Source organism: Plecotus auritus (genome assembly GCF_963455305.1).
Source record: "Plecotus auritus genome assembly, chromosome: 10".
NCBI classification, from domain to species: domain Eukaryota; kingdom Metazoa; phylum Chordata; class Mammalia; order Chiroptera; family Vespertilionidae; genus Plecotus; species Plecotus auritus.
Genome location: NC_137785.1, coordinates 30,151,151 through 30,176,710, shown reverse-complemented (window position 1 = coordinate 30,176,710; position 25,560 = coordinate 30,151,151). Strand labels below are relative to the sequence as shown.

Below are 25,560 nucleotides of genomic sequence, written 5' to 3'. Positions count from 1 at the left end.
GCGCAGAAGATGGCTAGCATTAGCAGCAGGTGGCAGAGCCGGAACATGGCGGGCATCAGCTGCAGCGGGTTGATGGAGCAGGTGAGCGGGGGCACCAGACCAAGGCGGGGCACCAGTTGCTGTCATTGGGGTGAGCCTCTGGTGGTTACTGAAAATTCTTTGCTCCCGTGAACCGCAGTCCCACCCAGCACTGATCGCTTGGCGCTGTCAGTGGGTGTGAGCTGTGGCTGCTGGCCCCAATTGCCCCTCAGGGCTTCTCCACCTCCCCCTGCTCCTGAGGGGCAATTGGGGCCAGCAGTCTCCTCTCGCATCTACTGCCATCGACGGCCCCACTCACAACCACAGCCGGCACCAGAGCTGCCGCTCACACCCACTGCCTGCACCTGGCACCAATCCCGATCACTTGGCACCATCAGTAGGTGCAAGTGGCGGCTGCTGGCCCTGATCGCCCTGAGGGCTTCTCCACCTCCCCCAACTCCTGAGGGGCAATCAAGGCAGCAGCTGCTGCTCACACCACTGACAGCGCAGGCCCCGCTCGTACCCACTGCTGGTGCCAGCCCCAATTGCTCCGATCCAGTGGGTGCGAGCAAGGCCAGCACCATCAGCACATGGGAGCAGCAGCAGCAGGAGTGGAGCTGCCTGCAGACAGGGGACTGGGGCCATGGTGGGAGGGGCCGGGCAGGGGTGTGGAGGATGGGCCAAGACCTGCCCCTGTGCCCACTGCAGCCTTGTGGCCCACAGTTCCTTTCAAGGTGCATGAATTCGTGCACTGGGCCCCTAGTCTATATAATAAAAATCCAGCAACCATTACGGCAGAATGACCAGAATGACCGGTCAACTAGTCGCTATGATGTGCACTGACCACCAGGGGCCACCCTGGGAAGAATGGCTCCAGAAGGGAAAGGCCTCCCCAGGCCCCACCGAGCCCGACTGGCGCACCATGGGCTCACAGGGACTCACCAGTGATGTGCAGGAAGTGCAGCCCCTCTGACTCCCAAGCCAATCGCATCAACAGCTGCTCCCTGTCCAGCTAGCTCCATGGCTGACACAGCACTGCAGGGCCGCCTCGGCTTTGACTTCCAGCATCTGGCTTCCTGCCCACCCCTTCATATACTACATGCACTTGGGGGCGTGGCTTCGGCCTCACCGGCCAATAGCAATGCAGCACAACCAGAGAGTGTCAGGACACAGCCACCAGGGATGGCTGGGCATTGATTTGGCTGCTGACTGATGTCAATGTGCAGTCACACTGTGTGTTTACATTTGTAGGGAAGCAGGGCAGCCCACTCCTGCCACCGGCCTCACCTTCTAGGCTAAGAAAGGCCCGCTGATCTCCATGTTTCTCCTCCCGTCCGGAATCAAAACCTCTTGGGGATGAATGATCCCAGTGATGGCCCCAACACATGCTTGGTGTCACTGTCACAGGCATTCCCAGTCATTACAGCTCGTCCCTTAGCCCACAGTGCCCTGTTCCACCCACTGCCACTCCTCACCTGTCACCCCCTAAGGACCACCTTATGTTATCCTATCTGAAATGTGAGCAAGATCTCAAATGCCCCCCTGTCAATAGCTCCCTTGCCCTACCTTTCTTCCTCTAAAAACCTTGCATTTTAAATATATATATCTGATTGATTTCGGAGAGGGAAATAGAGATAGAAACATCAATGATGATACAGAATCATTGATTGGCTGCCTCCTGCATGTTCCAAACTAGGAACCGAAACCTCCCCAGCACCTCCCCATAGCTCTCCCCCAGCCAGCAGGCCCCCGGTGGTGGAGTGGCACTGAGGGAATGAGGAGCAGGGAGGTAGGGAACCGAGGGCAGCGTCGGCATCTGGCATCTGTTCCTTCTGTGCTCCGCCTGGCAACAGTCACCTCCTCTCCCAACCCCACCGGGGCCATTGGGCCCTGAATGGCCTGGCCCTGATTGGCCCTGAACACCCACCAGGCCTAGGAACCCCACCCATGCATGATTTTCATGCACCGGGCCTCTAGTCCTATCTAATAAAGAGGGAATATGCTAATTAACCATCACTCCATCACAAAGATGGCTACACCCACAGCTGAGGCCAAGTTCCCATAAGGAGCCTTAACAAGCATCAGCAGGGACCTGAGGCTATGCCCTTCCCCAACCCTATGGGGCTTGACAGGGACCTCAGGCCACACACACCCCCCCCACCCAGCAGGGCTTGACAAGGGACCTCAAGGTGCGCTTCCCGTCCTGGTGCTGGGCTAGGGGACCTCAGACTGCACCCCCCACCTGGCAGGGCTTGACAGGGGACCTCAGGCCACGCCTCCCGTCTTGGCACCAGGCTGGGGGACCTCAGGCCACGCCCCCCACCCAGTGGGGCTTGATGGGGACCTCAGGCCTTGACCCCCGCCCAGCGGGACTTGATGGGGGACCTCAAGGTGTGCTTCCTGTCCTGGTGCTGGGCTAGGGGACCTCAGGCTGCTCCCCCCGCCCCAGCGCCAGGCCAGGGGACCTCAGGCCGCACCCCCCGCCCCAGCACTGGGCCAGGGGACCTGAGGCTGAGCCCTCCTGCCTGGCGGGGCTTGACAGGGCACCTCAGGCTGTGCTCCCCACCCAGCAGGGTTTGACGGGGGACCTCAAGGTGCACCCCCAGTGCTGGGTCAGGGGAACTCAGGCTGTGCCCCCCGCCCAGCGGGGTGCTTGACAGGGGACCTGAGACTGCACCCCCCTGCCAGTGGGGCTTGACAGGGGACCTGAGGCTGTGCTCCCCTCCCGGTGCCGGGCCAGGGGACCTGAGGCTGCGCACCCCTACCTGGCGGGGCTTGACGGGGGACCTCAGGCCATGCCCCCCACCCAGCGGTGCTTGACAGGGGATCTCAGGCCATGTCCCACACCTGCCAGGGCTTGACGGGGGACCTCAAGGCACACCCCCTGCCCTGGTCTGAGGGACCTCAGGCCACGCCCCCCACCCTGGTGCTGGGCCAGGGGACCTGAGGCTACGTCCCCTGCCCAGTGGGGCTTGACAAGGGTGGGAATGGCCGGGTCTGGATCTAGCCCAGTAGCGGAGTGGGTGGCCGGGTCTGGATCTCACGCGATTTTGAGGTGAATGTGGGTGGGCGGAGACTTGACTCTGGGTCCCGTGGTGTGCCTCAGACTCTGACAGGAGGAAGGTTTTCATATACATTTTACTAATTTTCTTTCATCTCTGACACTTCTATTATAGAGAAAGGGCAAATAGCAATATTAAATTATTTCCTCTAATCCCCTTTTAACATGCACAAATTTCATGCACTGTGCCACTAGTTTTAAATAAAATGCAAGACCTATTATTCATTAACAGGTTCAAATCCATCCTCTAGATTCTCCATATGAGGCAAACAGATTAATATTTCAGTATCCTATTATTTCAAAACACCTAGATATTTACCCAAGGCATTTACTGGCAATTTTGTATCAGGGATAACTTGCCAGCCTTCAGTGGCTTTAATGTGAATATACTATTTCATTTTATTTTATTTTTCTTTATAAAAATGGGAGTCCCCCTCCCCCATACACTGCTATTTCTGCAACTTGCTGGAGGGTAAAAACAGATCTGTCTTTCCCAGTGTTAGGGGCAAAAATAGAATACAGGGGACTAGCTATGGTTATGGGAAATATTAATGATGCTCTGTTAACCATGATTGCCCTGTGTTGGTTAAAGAAAAGACATAACAACTTGGCTGGGAGTTGTACACCTCTGGGACCTGGAAGTCAACCTTAGAAAGCAGTATATTCTTTCAAGAACTTGCCATTATCATGGAAACATTAACCTTGTGGTCCAAACAATGGAGTCCCACACCAGCCCTCATCACTTACTTACCCAGGCCTGTAATCCTTACTTCCCTATGTAATCTTTGTCCCTATGTTCATAAACCAGTGAAGAGCAAACTAAGTCCCCACAAGACAGAAAGCAAGCAAAGTAAATCAGTAACCAAAATTACATTACAGACATAGACAAAAAACTCTCACTAGCTACGAGTTTCGGGAAGCTGATGCCCTGAGAGGGAAAGCAGGAAGAGTCCCCAAGATTAAGAATTCTTGGCAGCTGCTGGGACCTTCCTGCAATCTCTGCCACGTATTTAGCCTCACCACAAATATCTGGGCTCCCCCAAAGAGGGACATGCCCCATCTGTAAACAAATTAAACCAAACAACAAAGAGACACAAAACATCAACAGAAACACTCATACAGGCATGCACAACCCACAGATAAAGCTTCACACCATGCTCCTTGTCTGCCTAGCTACAGATACCACAGAATGCCCTGCATTAAAAAAACACTGAAGCAGAGCAATGTCTCTTATCCCTGGTTCAGGGACTTTACACACACACACATACACACACACACGAATCTCAGCATTCTCCCCCATGAACTATCCAGGGAAATGTCTTTCCTAGGCCTAGAATTTTTGTTTCCCATCCTCAGTGAGTCCCCTGTGACTGTGTACTCAATCCCCCATATTGGAGATTTCTTGCACTGTGATCAATTCCCCCATAATGGAGATTCCTCACACTCCCCAAGATCCTCTTTGTCCCTCTCTGGCCATTTCCCACAAGGGAGAACAGAATTGCAGATCAGAACTCCACACTCACTTTGTGTCCAAGACATCCCAGTCATATATACTTGACCTCCGAGGATACCCAACCACCAAGGTAGTCCAATTTCCTATCTTGGCTCATGAATGAGGTTTGCCTGGTTGCCGAGGTATTTGCTTGGGTTCTTCCTACATTGCTGGCTGACTCTCAATCCAGAGCTCATTGTTGGCCTGGGGGGTAATGGCCATACATCCTCACCGAGGCCGCTGCAACTTGGCAGCGGGATGCGCCTCCTCAGGAGAGGGGTCCAATGGCCTCCCTTGGCAACCAATGGATTCCAGGCGGGCCCCCAAAATGTTAGAAATCAGGCGAGCCCCAAAACCAGGGGTTCTGGTAGAACACAAAGATACTTGGAAGCCAGACAGTAAGGCAAATATCTTCACTTCTGCAGCAGGGTGCACACCAACACAGGGTCGGGCAGCATGGCCTTACGTTTCTTCTTTAGAGTCAGATATCCCAGGAACTTCAAATTATATCATATTCAAATAACGCTAATGTAGTAAGTCATCTGCACACACATAGCATTTTTCTTCTTGGAATTTTTAAAAATATATTTCTGTTGATTTCAACAAGGAAGGGAGAGGGAGAGAGATAGAAACATCAATGATGAGAGAGAATCATTGATCAGCTGCCTCCTGCATGCCCCCTACTGGGAATCGAGCCTGCAACCTAGGCATGTGCCCTGCCCAGGAATCTAACCTCGAGCTCCTCATTCATGGGTCGACACTCAACCACTGAGACACACTAGACAAGCTGAAATCTTTTTTTATATATGTTAGCAGACTTTTTAAGGGCAAATGATGGGAATTTTGATGTGTAGAAGTTGTGAAATTAGCAAGCTTCTAGTTCACTCAATTTATTTTCTAATCAGAAACTGAATCTTAGACCTGACTTTCCCTCAAGTATGCCTGTTGACTTTTTGGATGGTCTGTCTGATCTCAAGAATTTATATCTGGCCAAAACCGGTTTGGCTCAGTGGATAGAGCATCGGCCTGCGGACTGAGGGGTCTCAGGTTCGATTCCGGTCAAGGGCATGTACCTTGGTTGCAGGCGCATCCCCAGTGGGGGGTGTGCAGGAGGCAGCTGATCGATGTTTCTCTCTCATCGATGTTTCTAACTCTCTGTCCCTCTCCCTTCCTCTCTGTAAAAAATCAATAAAAATATATTTTAAAAAATTAAAAAAAAAAAAGAATTTATATCTGGATTGAACGGCAAGGTGAGATCAAGCTCCCACTCAAAATTATATTTGGTTGTCTAGACTAATATACTTCTTCCCCCAACCCACCCCCCACACACATACCAAGAGAGTATAAGAAGATTTATAGTTCACAAAATGAAGCTTTCTGGGGAAAGCAGGGAAGACATTCAAGCAGGTCCATAAATGGTTTGAGAGAGCAAGGTTTCCCACACAGTTTGCATGGTTTGGACTTCTCACTGGCACCAGGGAGGGAGTCAAGGGCTTTCTTAGGGCTTGTGAAGATGTAGAACAGGAAGAGGGAAGGGTGGGACTTGAAAGCTGTGGGCTCTTGAACTTCAAAAATAGAGTTAGTCTTCATTACAACATTTTACATAAAATATAAATTTTACTTTAGGTTTTCACTTAAGATAATCAGAAAATAACTGTAGATTGTGTGTGTGTGTGTGTGTGTGTGCGCTCAATGGTTGATTTCTACAAAACTTTTTGATTAGCGTCTAATATGTTTGTTGGCTAGTATGATTATTTTTCTTTTTGTGTTACCCTGGGATATTAGTGGTATACAGTGAGGAATGTTTCTGGAAGTAATTAACTTATATCCATGTTACCTAACAAGCTCTTTACAAGCCCATAAGAATTCACAAGGTTTACAACCTTCAAACTGTATAAAAGTAAAAAGAAAATCTTACTTTTAAAGTAATTATTACTCATCCCTTTTTATTTTCAAAGCAGATAGTTAAATTAATTAACCTGAATAATAATTACACAAATAGGGAGACAATCATCCTGAATATCTTGGATATCTTTTTGATAAAGCTGCAAAGAGGCAGCTCAACTGTGTTGTGGCCATTGGCACAGTCTTGGAAAGAATGGCTTCTTTCTGCTGAGGAGCAAGGAAGATGTAAATGTTATTTACCTACCTACTTCCTCTAGGTTCTCATATTTGCTGTTTATTCTCTATCAGAAGGGGGTAGTCTGAATACTTTCCTTTTCCTCTAATAACTAGAAGTTTGTCTGCTCTTGCTGTGTGATTATATACAGGGAGTCCCAAAAAAATGTATACACACTTTAACAGCTAATAGCTCAATTTTAAAAATGAAATGTATTTTAATAAACACTGCCTTTATATTTATTCAAAGTGTGTGAATACCTTTTTTGAGACACCCTATATTTACATTTATACACTAGTGGCCCAGTGCACGAAATTTGTCCACGGTGGGGGGGAGTTCCTTCAGCCCAGTCTGCACCCTCTCCACAGGGATCGGGCCTAAACCAGCAATCAGACATCCCTCTCACAATCTGGGACCACTGGCTCCTAACTGCTCACCTGCCTGCCTGCCTGATCACCCCTAACTGCCTCTGACTGCCTGCCTGATTGCCCCTAACTGCTCTCCCCTGCCGGCCTGATCTTGCCCCTAACTGCCCTCCCCTGCTGGCCTGATCTCGCCCCCAACTGCCCTCCCCTGCCAGCCTGATCTTGTCCCCAACTGCCCTCCCCTGCTGGCCTGATCGCCCCTAACTGCCTTGCCTCGGCCCCCACCACCATGGCTTTGTCCAAAAGGAAGTCAGACATCCGGAAGATGGCCGGTTGACCCGGTCTAATTAGCATATTACCCTTTTATTAGTATAAATAGATTACATAGGATAGGATTGCTTAAATGGGGGTGGGGAGCCTTTTTCAGCTGGAGGAGATGCTCTTGGCAGACAAAAATACATAATCCCCATATCTGGACTGATAGTCAGCAATATGCACTATACCGCCACACCAGTCATTGAAAAATTGAACCGCTTTCTTACACCTTACACCAAACAGCTGTTGCCCTTAAAACCCCTCCTCAGCCACCACCTTAGGTTCTGCCTTTGCAGTTCACCCAGATTAGGTTCTGATTGGTCGGTTTCTATGCCAGTCAGCATCAAAGCTCCGCCTCCTAGGCAGCCATTGGCTCCTCTCAGTTCACCCAGATTTGGTTCTGATTGGTTGGTTTCTGTGCCAGTCAGCGTCTCCGGGCCTATCTCTGGGCCTGATCAGAGAGGTGGGGCTGATCAGCAGCCCCCACAGCTGCTGGCGAGGCCCAGAGAGAAAGAGAGGCAAGGGCTGATCAACAGCTGCCACAGAGGCTGCAGATCAGACCCTGCTTCTCTCTCCAGGCTTCTCTCCTGGCCTGATCCGCAGCCCCCTCAGCAGTCAGTACTAGGTCACCACAGCGCCTGCAGCACTGACTTCTGGTGTTCGGTCAGCCATTGGGTTGTTTTGGACGTTATGGACCCTGGCTCTTTATAGATAGATAGATAGATAGATAGATAGATAGATAGATAGATAGATAGATAGATGTGTGTAAAAAATATCTCCCTTCAATATATCAGCATACCTCAATTGACTTTTATAATTAAAATACCATTTGGAAGTCTAAATATGTTTAAACTACAAAGCACATTCACTGTCTAAGTTCATGTCTGAGCTCATATAGTTTCACTTCTATTCCTTTACTTAAGTGGAAACCTGAATGTGGTTTAGCTTTCTTAAGGATGCCATCCATGTGCTGTACCAATCAAACTTTCACCTTTCTTTGTTTTTATGTCTTCTCTTTTCTAACTTAGTATGACAGAAAAACAATGTCAGTGTTTCCTTTTTCATGATGTTAAAGATGACCCAAAAAAAAGTACTTAATATTACCAGGCAATTAGGGGTTTTGCTTAAGAAAAAACAGAGTTATAACTAAAAGGAAACATTTTCTTGGGACCTTTCATTGTAATGGGTTAAATTTTCTTTAGGAAAACTTACCATAAGTTAAAATTAGCATTTTCATATATACTAGGCAAAGTCACTAAATGAAATATTAATGGCAAAATGAAAAATATGATTAACAGAAATATTGAATATTTTATTAATAAGCTTTCTTGTTCTGAAAGGCTGCCGCTTTGTATATAAAAATAGCACCTGTAAACTCAGTATACTGCAAAATTAATGTATATTGCTCATCATCTGACACTAACAAAAATTTTTCTCCACTGCCAATTATTTCCAAAGAAAAGATAATTATTTTGACCCAAATTGAGACAGATTACAATTTCTATATATAAAACCCTAATATGCAAATAGACCAAACAGCAGAACAACCAAACAACCAGCCGCTATGACATGCACTGAACACCAGGGTGGGCGCGCGGAAGATGGTGGGCATCGGCTGTGGTGGGATGGTGGAGCAGGTGAGCGGGGGCACCAGACCAAAGTGGGGCACCAGTCACTGTCATCAAGGCAAGTCTCTGGTGGTTACTGAAAATTCTTTGCTCCCACTCCTGGCACCAGTCCCAATCACTCGGCACTGTCAGCAGGTGTGAGCTGCGGCTGCCAGCCCCAATCTCCCCTGAGGGCTTCTCCACCTCCCCCTGCTCCTGAGGGGTGATCGGGGCAGCAGCTGCCACTTGCACCCGCTGCTGGCACTAGTCCCAATTTCTCCGTGCCATCAGCAGATGCAAGCAGGGCCGGTGCCGTCAGCCCACAATGAACACAACTGACAGATGAGGCAACAGAGCCAGGGCTGCACACAGGGTCTGAGGCAGAGGAAGGCAGGGCTTCAGGAAACATCTCAGCCCATGGGCAGCACTTCTGGGAATGACCCTGTATACTTGGACTCATATTGCTTTAGAGCCCTTTGCTATAGGGCAAGATCTGATTTCATCCTTGGTGGCAATCCTCTGAGGGAAGGGGGGCATGAACTCAATGCTTCAGGAACAGGAAGGACAGAGAGACCTGAACTATCAGATGTGGGGAAGCATGAAACTTGGCTGAAAAGTTTGTAAGGAGGACATTCTGAGAAAAGGGAAGTGTGCAAAAGGCTGCCTACCCTGTTTATCGGAATTCCGACTTAGGGGAGTGCCGAAGGTGGTGCCCCTAATTATTCCTTGAACTTTCCAATCAAGTCTGTGCACAAGCAGACCTCTGGTGTTTACTGGAATCCTTATGCTTAATCTTTTGGATGTTCTTGCTTAAAAGACACTACAAACACAGGTGTCCTCCCAAGATTACTTACCCTACTGATTGTATCTTAAAGATAAACTTTATCTCAAACTGCTGTTACAATAAAAGCCTAACGAGGCAGGCAATCGAGGCTGTCTGGTTCCTTTAGTCAGGCAGCCCCTTAGTCCTCTCTTTCACAGCAAACAATTGTGTCAGAGTAATCTATTCATCCATCACTCAAGGTCTGCTGGTCAGCCCCAGCAATCAGAGGGCCTGGTTCTGTTCCAAAACAGAAATGCAGCCACATAACCTGCATACATATAAGCTAAATCTATAATGGTAATATATTTACCAGCTACTGATTGAATGAAGTTGATAATTTCAGTAATTTTGTGCATTGGGTATTGCAGAAATCCAACACAAGCCTCCATTCATTCCAGGATTAGGAAAAGGCAAAATTGGGCTGTCAAATGGCAAAGCAGTGGGGATAATCACCCCTACTAAGTAGGTCTTCTATAATAAGGTTCAATCCTTGAAGGCCCTGTTTTAACTTACATTGTTTGGACCATATTAACTATTTTAACTGGGAGTGGTCCATTTTGTAAGTTCAATTTGTAGGTCAAAGCCTTAATTAATTTTAATTTATTACTCATTAAGTCAGATCATCCAAGTCCACATTGAAATATCTTAGGGCAGCCGAAACCAGTTTTGCTCAGTGAATAGAGCGTCGGCCTGTGGACTGAAAGGTCCCGGGTTCGATTCCGGTCAAAGGCATGTACCTTGGTTGCGGGCACATCCCCAGTAGGGGGTGTGCAGGAGGCAGCTGATCGATGTTTCTCTCTTATCGATGTTTCTAACTCTCTATCCCTCTCCCTTCCTCTCTGTAAAAAATCAATAAAATATATTTTTAAAAAAGAAAGAAAGAAATATCTTAGGGCAATAGGTGCCATCGCTATAGAACATTCAGGCAAGGCAAGAATCTTAATGATTAAGGTGAAGTATACCTATTTGTTTCACCTGTAGGTGGGGTTGGCTTCTCCTGTCCTCAGTTCCTTTGCAGAAACCATGGTGCTGTAAGAAGACACCCTCTTCCCAGACCCCTTGGATACCTAGGGGGCTCCTTGAAATTAGCTAGGTAAACTAACTGCAATGGGAGTTTCTATTACTTTATGGATGACATTGTGTTATAAGTAATGGAGCTCTTATCTACTAGGATGGTCCTGATAAAGGTTATAACTCAAAGGTTAGCACAGTTGGCCAAATTTTAGGTAGTCCCATCTGCACGTTTTATAACCCCTCCTTATTTATTTATTTATTTATTTATTTATCTTAAAAAATTTTTAAGTCAACCCAGTGGTTTGACTGTCTGCTTTGGCCAATGGCAGCAACAATTCCTCTCCAAGTTTGCCTGATTTGATGCAAAAACAAACAAACAAAAAACACAGAATCTCTTGGCTCACATACACCCAAAAATAAATCAAGGTTATAGATGTTTCTACATATACTAAGGCCACAATATAAGTCTTCACCAGGGCACTCCTTATCCCCACTGGAGTTTCTGACATTAGAGACAGTGGTAATGGCATCCATTTCACTTCTTAGAATACAAAATGCTGAGCTCTTGGAGAAGGCATTCAGTAGAACCACCACTTCCTTATAGGCCCCAGGAAGTTGATTTAATTGAAAGGCCTATGGGCTCCTCAAAGAACTACTATTTAAGTCACACTGGCTGTGACTATTACCACTGGCACTGGTTAATCTAAATTCACAATTCCTGGGCACCTGCACTCCCTGTATCAATGCCATACAGTTACCTTTACTGCCTGTAAGGGGGACACCTCTAAAGTTTATGTTTTTGACAACCATTTCATCAGGTGATCCTCTTCCTCCTGGTCTGATGCCTACCTTGCTTTCTAAAAAACTTAGTCATCACCAAGGTCTAATTTGATGTCAAAATCTCAAGGGGACCATTGTATTTTAAGGCCTGAGTTTTCTTTTCTTTTTTTTTAACTTGTCTAATTTATTTACTGAGATATGGTTGACACAGAAGATTGTGTAAGTTTAAGTAATAAAATGTGTTGATTTAATACACTTATATATTGCAATATCATTACCACTGTAGTGTTAACTAACATCTCCATCACATCACAGAATTCTTATTTCTTTTTCTTAGTGAGAATATTTAAGACATAGTCTCTTAGCTACTTTCAAGTGCATAGTATAGGATTATCTATCATCACTATCCTGTGCATTAGATCTCCAGGGCTTACTCGTCTTCCAGTTTTAAGTTTGTATCCTTTAACAACATCTACCCAATTGCCCCACATTCCAGACCCTGGTAACCACCATTCCAATCTCTGTTTCTACAAGTTTAGCTTTTTTTTTTTTTTAACCACTCAGAATGCATCCTCTCCCAAGAGGAAGAAGAACGATCATCAGTGGCAAGTGGCAGTTGCCGAAGCAACACCAAGAGCCAGCTTCACGCTCAGGAGAGGACGCTGCATCTCCTCCTCGTGGTTTTGGGTGCTCTACACATTCAGAGAAACTTCTCTAGTAAAAAATTATAGAAATGACCCCTGAAAGTATAGTCTTTAGTTTTGTTTTTTTTTTAATTCCACATATAAGTGGCATAAAGCTTTTCTTCTATGGGTGTTTTAAGAGTTTTATAGTTTCAGCTTTTACGTTGGGGTCTTTGGTCTATTTTGAGTTAATTTTTATATGTGACACAAAATAAAAGTCCAATTTTATTTTTTCATGTGCAGATCCAATTTTTTCGAACATCAATTATTGAAAATACGGTCCTTTCTCCATTGAATATCTTGGCACCCTTGTTGAAAATCATTTGACCATTTGTTAGGGTTTACGTCTAGGCTCTCTATCATTAATTGGTAGAATTCACCAGGGAAGCCATATTGTTACTGGCACTGGGGTTCTTGGGTTCTCCAAGTTAGAAACTGAGATAGACACTAGAGAAAATTTTAAGACATTTTATTAAACTAATGTTAGAGCACAAGGGAGGCAACTTAGGGGAGAGGAAATTTCTTTCTTTTTTTTAAATTAAATCCTTATTGTTGAAAGTATTACATATGTTTCTTTTTGTCCAACACTGACCCCTTCTACCCCACCTCTATCACCCACTCCACACCTTCACACCCTACTGTTTGTGTCCATGGGTTATGCATATATGCATACAAGTTGTTTGGTTGACCTCTTCCCACCCACCACCCTCCCCACATCAGTCTGTTCCATGCTTCTATGTCTCTGGAACTAACCCTAACCCTAACCCTAACCCTAACTATTTTGTTCATCAGTTTATTTTGTTCATTAGATTCCACATATGAGTGAGATTATGTGATACTTCTCTTTCTCTGACTGGCTTATTTCACTCAGCATAATATTCTCCAGGTCCACCCATGCTGTTGCAAATGGTTAAGAGTTCTTTCTTTTTTATTGCCGCAAAGTATTCTATTGTGTAAATGTACCATTATTTTTGTATCCACTCATCTATTGATGGGCACTTGGGCAGTGTGGTGGCAGGCCAGCGGGCCGGGAGGAAGAGGAGGAAGCTGTTATGGGAGAATTTGTTCCCTCAGAAAAATAGCCCAGCCTAGGCTGAGCACCAGAGCTGTGTCCCACGGTGGCAGGCGTAATAACCAACTATGAAAAGGAAAAGCCGCAGGGGTGCTGGTTGCTGAGGAGTTTGGGCCTGAGATTACAGCCAGGAAAGGCTGCACCATGAAAGGCAGGCCCCTTGAAAGGGGAAAGCAGCGTGGTGCTGGTGGGAGAGAAAGCTGTAGTTTTGTTGTTTTGTTTTTGTTTTTATTCTCTAAACCCAGAAATAAACCCGAGGCTTTGGCGCAGGGAGGGAGGCTCAGACTTGAGGTGCCTGAGGAGAGGCAGGGAGGAAAGCAGGGCAGGGAGATGTGGAAAAGCAGTGGCCAGGAGTCCTGCATTGGGTCGTTCATGTGCTTCCAAACCTAAATGGCCATTTCTCCACAGAGGAGCTAGCCCCTTCCAGGAGCCTCAGGACAGGTGATACAGCCTGCTACACTCTGCATTTTGAGCTTTACAGAGGAAACAAAGGCAGAGGCCAAGCTTATGGGTCTGAGCAGTCTTAAGGAGCCCTCCAGCTTCGATATTCTGAAAACCAGACTGAGAAAAACTGCAGGGACCCAGCTGACTCCATTGTTCTCCATACAAGGATCTATGTCCAACCAAGGGCAGAGTAATATTTTGCACCACTCACAGAGGAGTAGCTCTGGGCCAGGAAAAAACATCCACCATATTCCCTGAAAGCGAAACAGCACCAATCCCACCTAAAGCCCTGTTCAAAACACTCTTGAGTGATTAAGATTGACAGCTGGTGGACAGGCAAAGAGGGCAGATTGGCCCCTCCCGCTTGCAGCCAAGGCCTGTGGAGACAGACACAAGCAGTGAACCGGTAGATCGCTTGGAGCTTCAAGCAGGTTAAAAGCCAAACAACAGTACCTGACAGTGGTTAGCACCTAAGTACCTAATAGGAAGTCCAGAATTGGCAAACAGAACAGAAGAGTGGGGACCTAAGCCAGCTCTCATGGGGCATTAAAATTTGGCTGAAGTGAATGAATGACACTTCACTTCAGTTATTTATTTATTTATTTATTTTCTATTTGATTTTTTGCACCTTTTTCTTCCTCTCTTCTCCTTTTTTCCACACATTTTTCTTCTCCTTTTTCCTTTTTAGTTTTTCTCTTCTTTCTTTTTTCCCATTTTAAAAAAATTGATCTTCTTTATCTATCTGTTTTATTGATTTGTTATTATTCTAGTCTCTATTGGTATATTTATATATATAATTTCCTCTTCCCTGCTCCTACTCAACTTCCCTTTCTCTTTCCTCTTCTTCACTACTCAACTTTTTCTCTCTCTTGCTCTTTTCTTCTTCTCCTAATTTTTTAACTTGTTTCACTTCTTAAATTTAGGCCTCTATGCTCTCTATTCTCCTTTTCAAAAAATTATTTTCTTGTCTTCTCATTTCTTTCCTCACTCCTCTATGCTAAACCATGGTCCTTCCCGTATTCATCTAATTCGTTAAACTTATTTTCTTTATTTAAGCTCTGCATCTACAGATTCTGCTCCCCCCTGCCTTTTCTGTTTGTTTTGTTGTGTTTTCTCTCCACATTTTTTTCTTTCTTTTTTTTTCTTCTATAATTCTTGCTCTCTTTTCTCTTTTCTAATTCTCTTTTCTCTGGTGGTCACATTTGTTAGGATTATAGGGGTCAAGTGTACATTTGTGTTCTGTTCCTTCTGTGTTGTGTCTTGTTGTATTTTGTGCTGTTCGGTAAGCACCTCCACAACAGCTGGCACAATGTTGTAGGGAGTAAGCCACACAATCAGACACCCTGAGAGGAGACTCCATCCATGAACAGGACTAAAACATTTAAGACCCAACTACATCAGGAGAACCCAAATATCTCAAGCAGGGGGCCTCCCAAGAACACCCAGCCCAGGAGACCTGATAGATTGCACCACTGGGTCCCACAAAACTTCTACTACACAAGACCAACCCAAAAACTCTGGGTGGCATAGCAGTTTGATCTAGTACATAGAAACAAATACAAAGGAACAGCCAAAATGGGGAGACAAAGAAACAACCCCCAAATGAAAGAAAAGGAGGAATCGCCAGAAAAGGAACTAAATAAAATGGAGGCAAGTAATTTGTCACATAGAGAATTCAGAATAATGGTTATATGGATGTTCAAATGTCTGGATGAGAAATATACGCAACTCAATGAGAATTATAAGAAACTGAATGAGAAATGCACCAACATGAGTAAGAATCAGGAGGAAATGAAGAATGACATAGCTGCAATAAAGAACACCATGAAAGGTTTAAACAGTAGACTAGAAGAAGCTGAGGACCAAACCAGCGAGTTAGAAGACAAAGAAAAAAAAAAACACCCAAGCAGAGCAGCAATTGGAAAAATAATTAAAAAGCAGGAAGAGAATTTAAGGGATCTTTGGGAAAACATGAAATGAAACAACACCCACATAATACGAGTGTCAGAAGGAGAGGACACGGTTCAGGTAGCAATACTTAAATCTGACAAAATAGACTTCAAAGTGAAGGCCATAACAAGAGATAAGGAAGGCCACTTCATAATACTAAAGGGATCGATACAAGAGGATATAACCCTGGTAAACATATATGCACCCAATACAGGAGCACCCAAATGCATAAAAATACTGCTGGAGGATATCAAGGGAGATTGTACAGCAGTACAATCATAGTAGGGGACTTTAATACCCCATTGACATCACTGGATATAATAATCTCAGGGAAATTAAAAAGAAGACCTACACACATTTCTGTTTCCTTTCTGTTCTACATCTCTTTTATCTCTCCTTTTAAAATACTCTTCAGCCCAGTTGGCATGGCTCAGTGGTTGAGTGTCAACCTATGAACCAGGAGGTCACAGTTTGATTCCTGGTCAGGGCACATGCCCAGGTTGCAGGCTCGATCCCCAGTGTGGGGCATGCAGGAGGTAGCTTTTCAATGATTCTCTCTCATCATTGATGTTTTTATCTCTCTTTCCCTCTCCCTTCCTTTCTGAAATCAATAAAAATATTTTTATTAAAAAAACTGGCCTATATTTTATTTTAACTGAATAAAATTTATAGAGCAAGAAGGAAACACTGGCTGAAGGTCACATTTAATTGCTAGGAGACCAGTCATTTTGTGATGTCACAGCTACACAGGTTGAGGACCATTGTGATGGTGTGAGCAGTTTATCTGTGTCAGCCTGCCAAGACAGCCTTTGAAGCCACAGTGTTCAAAATCATGCAGATGTAGAAGGCCACCGAAGAAAAGTTTATTTGAGATGGCCCATGTTTCCTCAGAAATTCAAATTGTTTCTCCTAATGATGGATCAAATGATTCAGAAACCTCCATTAGGTCTGCATTGTGTGATCACACTTACCCTGGGGACTCGGAATTGAGGTCTATGATTGAAGAGTATGCCTTTCAGGCTTTGTGTGAAGAAACCTTGATAAAAAGACCACGTTACACATTCTGTGCCTCCGAACCAGATGAAGATAATGATTTCCTTTCTATGACCTTTCCCAGAAAACTGTGGAAGATAGTTGAAAGCGATCAATTTAAGTCTATTTGGTGGGATGAGAATGGAACTTCTATAGTGATTAATGAAGACCTCTTTAAGAAAGAAGTTTTGGAAAGAAAGGCCCCTTTCAGAATATTCGAAACTGAGAGTATGAAAAGTTTAGTTCGACAGCTTAACCTTTATGGATTTAGTAAAATGCGACAGAATTTTCAAAGATCTGCTTCTCTAGCTGACTTTCTGGCAGAAGAAAAAGAAGTCTCTGTTTTAAGCAAGGTATTCAGAAATTTTCAGTTACAACTTATATAGAGAATATTTTTTTTCTTTTGTACATCAATATGTTCAGATATATGCTAAAGCCAGATTTTTAAAATTATTTTTCTAAATTTAGGACAACTTGGGCATAAACATTCAGGATTATAAGAAATTTTGCTAGTAACTTTGAACCTTTAACAATGAGCTCTATTTAAATAAAGGTCCTGAAACCACTTCAAATGGTATTCACAGGTACTGTACATATACAACACATTTTTGCTTGAAAATCATAATTAAATGTCCTTGCCAATAAGTAAACTTTCAAATATATTAATAGTGTACATGTATTACTTGATGACATTAACTTTGTGTGATAAAACTGAAATCATATTTTATAGAATAGGTTTGTAACATTCTTGTATCTTGGTTTAAAATGTCACTAAATAACTTTCTCATTTGGTTTTAGCTACAGTTTTTTCATAATCCCAATTTTAAACGAGGCTGTCCCCAACTCCTAGTAAGAATGAAAAGAAGAGTTGGGATTAAAAATGCTTCTCCAGCATCTTCATTATTTCAAGATTTCAATAAAAAGCATATTGGAGCAGATAGTCATTTGGATAACCATAATTTTGGTTTTATTGCTGAATCAAGTGAAGAAAGTGTATTTTCACGCTCCACAAATTTAAATATGCCTCTAATAAGAAATCCTTCTACCAGCCAGATAACTGCTAAGACAACTGCTCAAAGGAGAAGTAATTTTTCTCCTCCATCATCCACTTTAGTTAGACCATCAGAACAAATTGTAATGGATCGATATGCTATTTCAAATCAGTTGACCACCTTTCCTGTGCATTCACATAGCAGCTACACTCAAGCAAATACCCGCATGGTGAATTTCATTACAACCACAACTTCTGCTTCTCAGAACCACATTATTTCTCCCTTACAGAGAAGTTATTTTGAAAGGATGGTTCAGCCTTCTACTTTTCCAAATAGATATTCTTATTCACCAGTCATTGATGGTCTTTCTTCTACCCTGCAACCAGTAGGCAACCCAAGCTTCCCAATGACAATGATAGCAGATACATCTGCCACCTCCCTTTCAAGATCAACTCCTCAAACACCTTGATTATATGAAAATCATCCTAATTACAACTGATCTACCAAAGAAATACCAGATGCAGCAGAAGAGCAAAAATTAAAATTTATGTTGGCAATATCAGTAAAATGCCTGCAATTCTCTTTTTGAACAATAAACTTACATGTTCAATTTCATGGTTTCATTGTTCTTATTTTTGAAGTAGTTAAGAGTAAAATGATGTCTTATTTCTATGGCAGGCTATTTAATATATACACATTTTTAATCCTCACCCAAGGATATTTTTCCATTGATCTTGAGAGAGAGAGAGTGGGAGGGAAGGAGGAGGAGAAGAGAGAGAAAGAGACATCGATGTGAGCGAGACAAATTAACTCCTTGCCTCCTGCATGGGCCCTGACCAAGGCCGGGGAATGAACCTGTTGAATCTGCAACCAAGGTACATGCCTTTGACCAGGAATCGAACCTCGACCGTTCAGTCCACAAACTGATGCTCTAACCACTGAGCAGAGGCCAGTGATTTACTAAATATATATTAAATCTTTATTGTTGAAAGTATTATTACATATCTCCCTCTTTATCCCCATTAACCTATTTTAGCTACCAACCCTGGCCCAGGCCTTCACCACCTATTGTCTGTATCCAGGGGTTATGCATATATGCATACAAGTTCTTTGGTTGATCTCTACCCACCCACCCACCCTCCACCGCCTTCCCTCTGAGATTCAATAGTTTGTTCTATGTTTCTATGTCTCTGGATCTATTTTGTTCATCAGTTTATTTTGTTCATTAGTTTCCACATATGAATGCAATCATGTAATACTTGTCTTTCTCTGACAAGTATTTTGCTTAGCATGATACTCTCCAGGTCCTTCCATACTGTCTCAAAGGGTAAGAGATCCTTCTTTTATACTGCTGCATAATATTCCATGATGTAAATGTACCACAGCTTTTTTATTCACTCATCTACTGATGCGCACTTTGGCTGTTTTCATATCTTGGCTATTGTAAATTGCGCTGCAATGAACATAGGGGTGCATATATTCTTTCTGATTGGTGCTTCAGGTTTCTTAGGATATATTCCTACAAGTGGGATCACTGGGTCAAATGGCAGATCCACATTTCATTTTTTTGAGGAAACTCCATAGTTTTTCATAATGGCTATTCTAGTCTACATTCCCACCAGCAGTGTTAATTCTCCACAGCCTTGCCAGAACTTGTCATTTGTTGATGGTAGCCATTGTGACTGGTATAAGGTGATATCTCATTGTCATTTTAATTTGCATCTCTTTGATGATCAGTGACATTGAGCATTTTTTCTTATATCTCTTGGCCATCTTGTATGTCATCTTTGGAGAAGTATCTATTTAGGTCCTTTGCCCATTTTTAAATTGGATTGTCTTCCTTTTGTTAATTTGTATGAGTTCCTTATACATTTTGGATATTAACCCTTTATCAGATGTATCATTGCTAAATGTGTCTTCCAATACAGTGGGCTCCCTTTTCTTTTTGTTAATGGTTTCTTTTGCAGTGCAGAAGCTTTTTATTTTGATGTACCCATTTGTTTATTTTCTCCTTAGTTCCCTTTGTCCTAGGAGATTTATTTGTAAACATATTGCTGCAAGAGATGTCTAAGATTTTGCTGCATATGCTTTCTTCTAGGATTTTTATGGTTTCATGACTTACATTTATTTTGAGTTTATTCTTGTATATGGTGTAAGTTGGTGGTCTAGTTTCTTTTTTGCATGTGCCTGTCCAATTTTCCCAACACCATTTATTGAAGAGACTGACTTGACTCCAGTGTATGCTCTTGCCACCTTTGTCAAATATTAATTGAGTGTAATGGCTTGGGTCAATTTTTGGAGTCTCTGTTCTATTCCATTGATATATACACCTGCTCCTATGCCAGAACCAAGCTGTTTTGAGTACAGTGGCCTTGTAGTTTAACTTGATATATGGTATTGTGATTCCTCCAACTTTGTTGTTCTTTCTCAATATTGCTGTGGCTATTTTGGGTCTTTTTTCTGTTTCATACAAATTTTTGGAGTATTTGTCCTAGATCTGTGAAATATGCTGTTGGTACTTTCATAGTGATTGCACTAAATTTGTAGAATGCTTTGGGTAGTATAGACATTTTAATGATGTTAATTCTACCAATCCATAAACACAGAATATACTCCCACTTGTTTATATATTCCTCTATTTCTTTTTTCAATGTTTTATAGTTTTCTGAGTATAGGTCTTTTACCTCCTTGGTTAAGTTTATTAGTAAGTATCTTAATTTTTTGTTGTTGCAATGGTAAATGAGATTCTTTAGTTTCTCTTTCTGATAGTTCATTTTTGGTGTATAAAAATGCCATAAATTGCTGGATATTAATTTTGTATCCCTGTTACATTGCCAATTCTTTATTAAATACAGGGTTTTTTGTGAAATCTTTAGGGTTTACTATATACAATATCAAGTCATGTGCAAATAATGAGAGTTTTACTTCCTCTTTTCCAATTTGGATGCTGTTTATTTATTGTCTGTTTTCTGTGGTAGCACTTCTATTATTATGTTGAAAAGAGTGGTGAAAGAAGACATCCCTGTCTTGTTCCTGTTCTTAGGAGAAATGCTTTTAGTTTTTGCCCATTGAGTATGATATTAGCTGTAGGTTTGTCATATATGGCCTTTATTATGTTGAGATATGATTCCTCTGTTCCCACTTTGCTGAGAATTTTTATTAAAAATGGGTGTTGGAGAGAAACCAAGATGGCGGCATAGGTAAACACCTGAACTTGCGGCCTCGCACAACAACTTAAAAACTACAACTAAAAGACAAAACGGACATCATCCAGAACAAGAGGAAGGCTGGCTAAGTGGAAATTCTACAACTAGAAGGGAAGAGAAAAGCACACTGAGACTCAGAGGAGGTGCGAAAGACAGAGGTACGGAGGCACGTGCACAGCGTGCACGCGGAGAGGACTGGCAACTGAGTATGCAGCTGCCATTCTCAATGAGGAGGGAGACAAAAGCTCCCAACTGCTCTGAACTCAAGTTCCGGGCAAGACTCTGGGGACCTAGACTCACACGAGGAGAAACTGGACTGTCTGGCAGCGGGCAGAACTCGAGGGCGGCTTTCTCTCAGAGGTGCTTGCAGTGATTACCATGGAATACTGAGACCCGGGGGGCCTCTTAGGGCAGGGCTGACTGGAAGCCATTGTGGTTTGCTCCCCCCTGAGATCCCACCCCATAAAGCCATTGCTGCTTGCTCCGCCCTGAGACTTCGCCCCATCCAAGCTGAGTGCAGAGGCCTTTGCATATGAATGGCCTGGTCCTTTAAAATCTAAACTTACCTAACAAACTGCAGCTGAGTCAATGAGACCTAGAACATCCAAAAGAAGGCCCAAGACCCCGCAGCAGCTTGCATTGCTTCACAGCTGGGCCTCATCTGGGCACCTCCAAAACCCAAACAAAGAAGAGGAATCTGAAGATCTCTCTGTAGCTCCTGCTGGGTGGCCTCAGGCAGAGGCTAAATTAGCACCTCCTTGGAGATCCAAGAGCCAGTGTACCCAGGGGTCAGAGTAGAACCATCCAGATTACAACTCCTCAGATCCATAAGGGACACACTCAGGGGGCAGACTCAGTGAGCACCAAAGCCCCACTGAAGCAAGTCTTGCCTCATAAAGGTATCTCCAGCACAGAAGTTCTCCCATCGTAGACACAACTGATCCTCACAGCCAATTGGCCTGGAGGTCAATTCCTCCCAGTGATACCAATAGCAATCAAGGCTTAACTACAACAAGATTGTGCACACAGCCCACAAAGGGGTGCACCAAGAGTGTCCACCTCAGGTAACTGGGGAGGCTGAGCCACTGGGCCCTATAGGACACCTAGCACACAAAGCCACTCTATCAACACAGGGAAGCAGCCAAAATGTGGAGACAAAGAAACAGATCACAAATGAAAGAAATGGAGGAAAGCAAATGACTGGATATAGAGTTCAAAACCACGGTTATAAGGTTTTTCAAGAATTTTCTAGAAAAGGTCGATAAATTCAGTGAGACCCTCGAGGATATAAAAAAGGACCAACTAGAAATTAAGCATACACTGACTGAAATAAAGAATAATATACAGAGATCCAACAGCAGACTAGAGGATTGCAAGAATCAAGTCAAAGAATTGAAATACAAAGAAGCAAAAAACACCCAATCGGAAAAGCAAAAAGAAAAAATAATCCAAAAAGTTGAAGATAGTGTAAGGAGCCTCTGGGACAACTTTAAGTGTACCAACATCAGAATTATGGGGGTGCCAGAAGAAGAGAGAGAGCAAGATACTGAAAACCTATTTGAAGAAATAATGACTGAAAACTTCCCCCACCTGGTGAAAGAAATAGACTTACAAGTCCAGGAAGCGCACAGAACCCTAAACAAAAGGAATCCAAAGAGGACCACACCAAGACACATCATAATTAAAATGGCAAGAGCAAAAGACAAAGAGAGAATCTTAAAAGTAGCAAGAGAAAAACAGTTAGTTACCTACAAAAAAGCACCCATATGACTGTCACCTGACTTCTCAACAGAAACTATGCAGGCCAGATGGGAGTGGCAAGAAATATTCAAAGTGATGAATAGCAAGAACCTACAACCAAGATTACTCTACCCAGCAAAGCTATCATTCAGAATTAAAGGTCAGATAAAGAGCTTCACAGACAAGAAAAAGCTAAAGGAGTTCATCACCGCCAAACCAGTATTATATGAAATGCTAAGGTAAAGATAAAATTATGAACAACAAATACATATCTATCAACAAGTGAATCTAAAAATAAGTGAATAAAAAATCTGATTAACAGAATAATCTGGTGACTATAATAGAATCAGGGGCATAGAAAGGGAGTGGACTGACAATCTTCAGGGGGAAAGGGGTGTGGGGTGCAGAAAGAGACTAGACAAAAATCATACACCTATGGATGAGGACAGTGGGGCGGTGGGGTAAGGGCTTGGGGTGGGGTGGGGTGGGAACCTGGTGGAGGGGAGCTATGGGGGGGAAAAAGAGGAACAATTGTAATAATCTGAACAATAAAGATTAAAAATAAAAAATAAATTTAACAAAATGGGTGTTGGATTTTGTCAAACGCTTTTTCTGCATCTATTGATATGATCATGTGATTTTTTACTTTCATTTGGTTTATGTGATGTATCATGTGAAATGCTCCCATCATTTCCTGACACTTTTTTCAGGGAGGTGGGAGTGGGGGCTTTTTTTGTTAATATTGTACCAGCCTTGCATCCCTGGAATAAATCCCACTTATTCATGGTGTATGATCTTTTTAATGTATTCCTGGATCTGATTTGCTAATATTTTGTGGAGGATTTTAGCATCTATGATCATCAGGGATATTGGCCTATAGTTCTCTTTCTTTGCATTGTCTTTATCTGGTTTTGGAATTAGGATAATGCTGGCCTCATAAAAAGAGTTTGAAAGTGTTCTTCCCTCTTGGATTTTTTTGGAATAGTTGGAGAATAGGTGTTAGTTGTTCTTTAAAGGTTTGGTAAAACTCCCCTCAGAGGCCATCCAGACAAGGGCTTTTTGTTTGCTGGGAAATTTTTATTATTGCTTCCATCTCATCAGTTGTTGGCCTGCTCAGGTTTTCTGACTCTTCCTGATTCTGTTTTAGAAGATGGTATTTTCCTAGGAATTTGGCCTAGATTGTTTCTTTATTGCCTCTTGTGATGACCTGCATTTGGAAATTTATTTTGACATCTCAACATTGTCCAGCTTGCTAGCATATAGTTGTTCATAGTATTTTCTTATAATCCTCAGTATTTCTGTGGTGTCCATTGTTACTTCACTGCTTTCCTTTCCGATTTTATTTTTTTGGGTCCTCCCTCTTTGTTTCTTGATGAGTCTGGCTAAAGGTTAATCAATCTTGTTTATTCTTCAAAGAGTCAGCTCTTGGTTTCATTTATCTTTTGCATTGTTTTTTAGTCTCTATGTCATTTATTTCTGCTCTAATCTTTATTATTTCCTTCCTTCTGCTTTCTGTGGGCTTTTCTTGTTCTCTTTCCAATTCTTTAAATAGTAGGTTAAATAGCTTATTATTTATTTATTTTTTTTTTGAGGTATGCCTGTAGTGCTATAAACGTCCCTCTCAGAACTGCTTTTCCTATGTTCTTGAGATTTTGGGTTGTGTGTTCATTTTCATTTGTTTTCAGTAAGTTTTTAATTTCTTTCCTGATCTCACTGGTAAATCCATTCCTTTTATAATAACACTTGAGGCCCGATGCACAAAATTTGTGCAAGAGTAGGCCTTCTTTCCCCCCAGCTGCTGGCACAAGCTTCCCTCTGGTACCCAGGACCTGGGCTTCCCTCCGGCCACCAGCAAGCACCCAGGAACCGGGCTTCCCTCCAGCCGCCACCAGGCACCTGGGACCTGGCCTTCCCTCACACCCCTGGCTTCATCCGGAAGGACATCCAGTCTAATTAGCATATTATGCTTTTATTATTATAGATGACATTTAGCCTCCATGTACTTGAATGGGTATTGGGTTGTTGTTGTTGTTGTTTTTTTTGGGGGGGGTGTTTATTTATTTTTTTTGTTTTAAAACAATACAAACTTATTATAGAGGCCCAGTGCACGAATTTGTGCATGGGTGGGGTCCAGCCGGCCCGGCCCCATTCGGGTTGGATCAGGGCCAGGCCTGTCAGGAGGAAGAGATGGTGGAAGGTTGGCCGGCCAGCGCGGCCCAATCAGGGACCCATCAGGGCTGGGCTGACTCAGGGAAGGGGCCACAGGTGATTGGCTGGTGAGCCCCGCCCCAATTTGGGGGGGGGCGATTGGTGTTGGGGCAGGCTGTGGGGAGGGGCTGTGGGTGGAGGGCCAGCTAGCCCCACCCCTGAATGGGGTGGAGGGGGCCAATCGGGGGTTAGCGGCTGAGGGGCTGTGGGAGATTGACTGGCCAGCCCCACCCCCGATTGGTGTGGGGGGGGTTGATCAGGAGCGGAGCTGGCTGGAGGGAGGGGCTGTGGGCCGATTGGGGTGGTGGCAGCTGATCAGGGGTGGGGCTGGCCATGGGGAGGGGCTGTGAGCAGTGGGCTGACCACCCCCACCCCCGAATGGGGTGGGGAGGCCTACTATCAGGGGCCAGCGGCCTGGGGGAGGGGCCATGGGTGGTTGGCCACCAGCTCTGCCCCTGATTGGAGGGGAGGGCTAATCAGAGGTTGAGCTGGCTGGGGGGAGGGGCCATGGGCCCATCGGGGTGGTGGGGGCTCATCAGGGGTGGGGCTGGCTGGGGGGAGTGGCTGCAGGAGGTTGGCTGACGGCCCCGCCCCCTATTGGGGTGGGGCAGGTGATCAGAGGCAGGCCTGCCTGGGGGA

The 25,560-nt window shown here is 44.0% G+C and overlaps 2 protein-coding genes across 7 annotated transcripts in view; one reads left to right on the top strand and one right to left on the bottom strand.

Moving 5' to 3' along the window:
* The window catches only part of LOC308235906 (zinc finger protein 181-like), a 74,198-nt gene that overhangs the window by 24,472 nt on the left and 24,166 nt on the right, over nucleotides 1-25,560 (bottom strand). The window lies entirely within an intron of this gene.
* On the top strand, nucleotides 16,616-18,236 carry LOC308235248 (heat shock transcription factor, Y-linked-like; the record flags this gene model as incomplete). Its single annotated transcript, XM_080644019.1, has 2 exons — nucleotides 16,616-17,128; nucleotides 17,574-18,236. The coding sequence occupies 2 exons, from the start codon at nucleotides 16,616-16,618 to the stop codon at nucleotides 18,234-18,236; spliced, it is 1,176 nt and encodes a 391-aa protein (XP_080500145.1).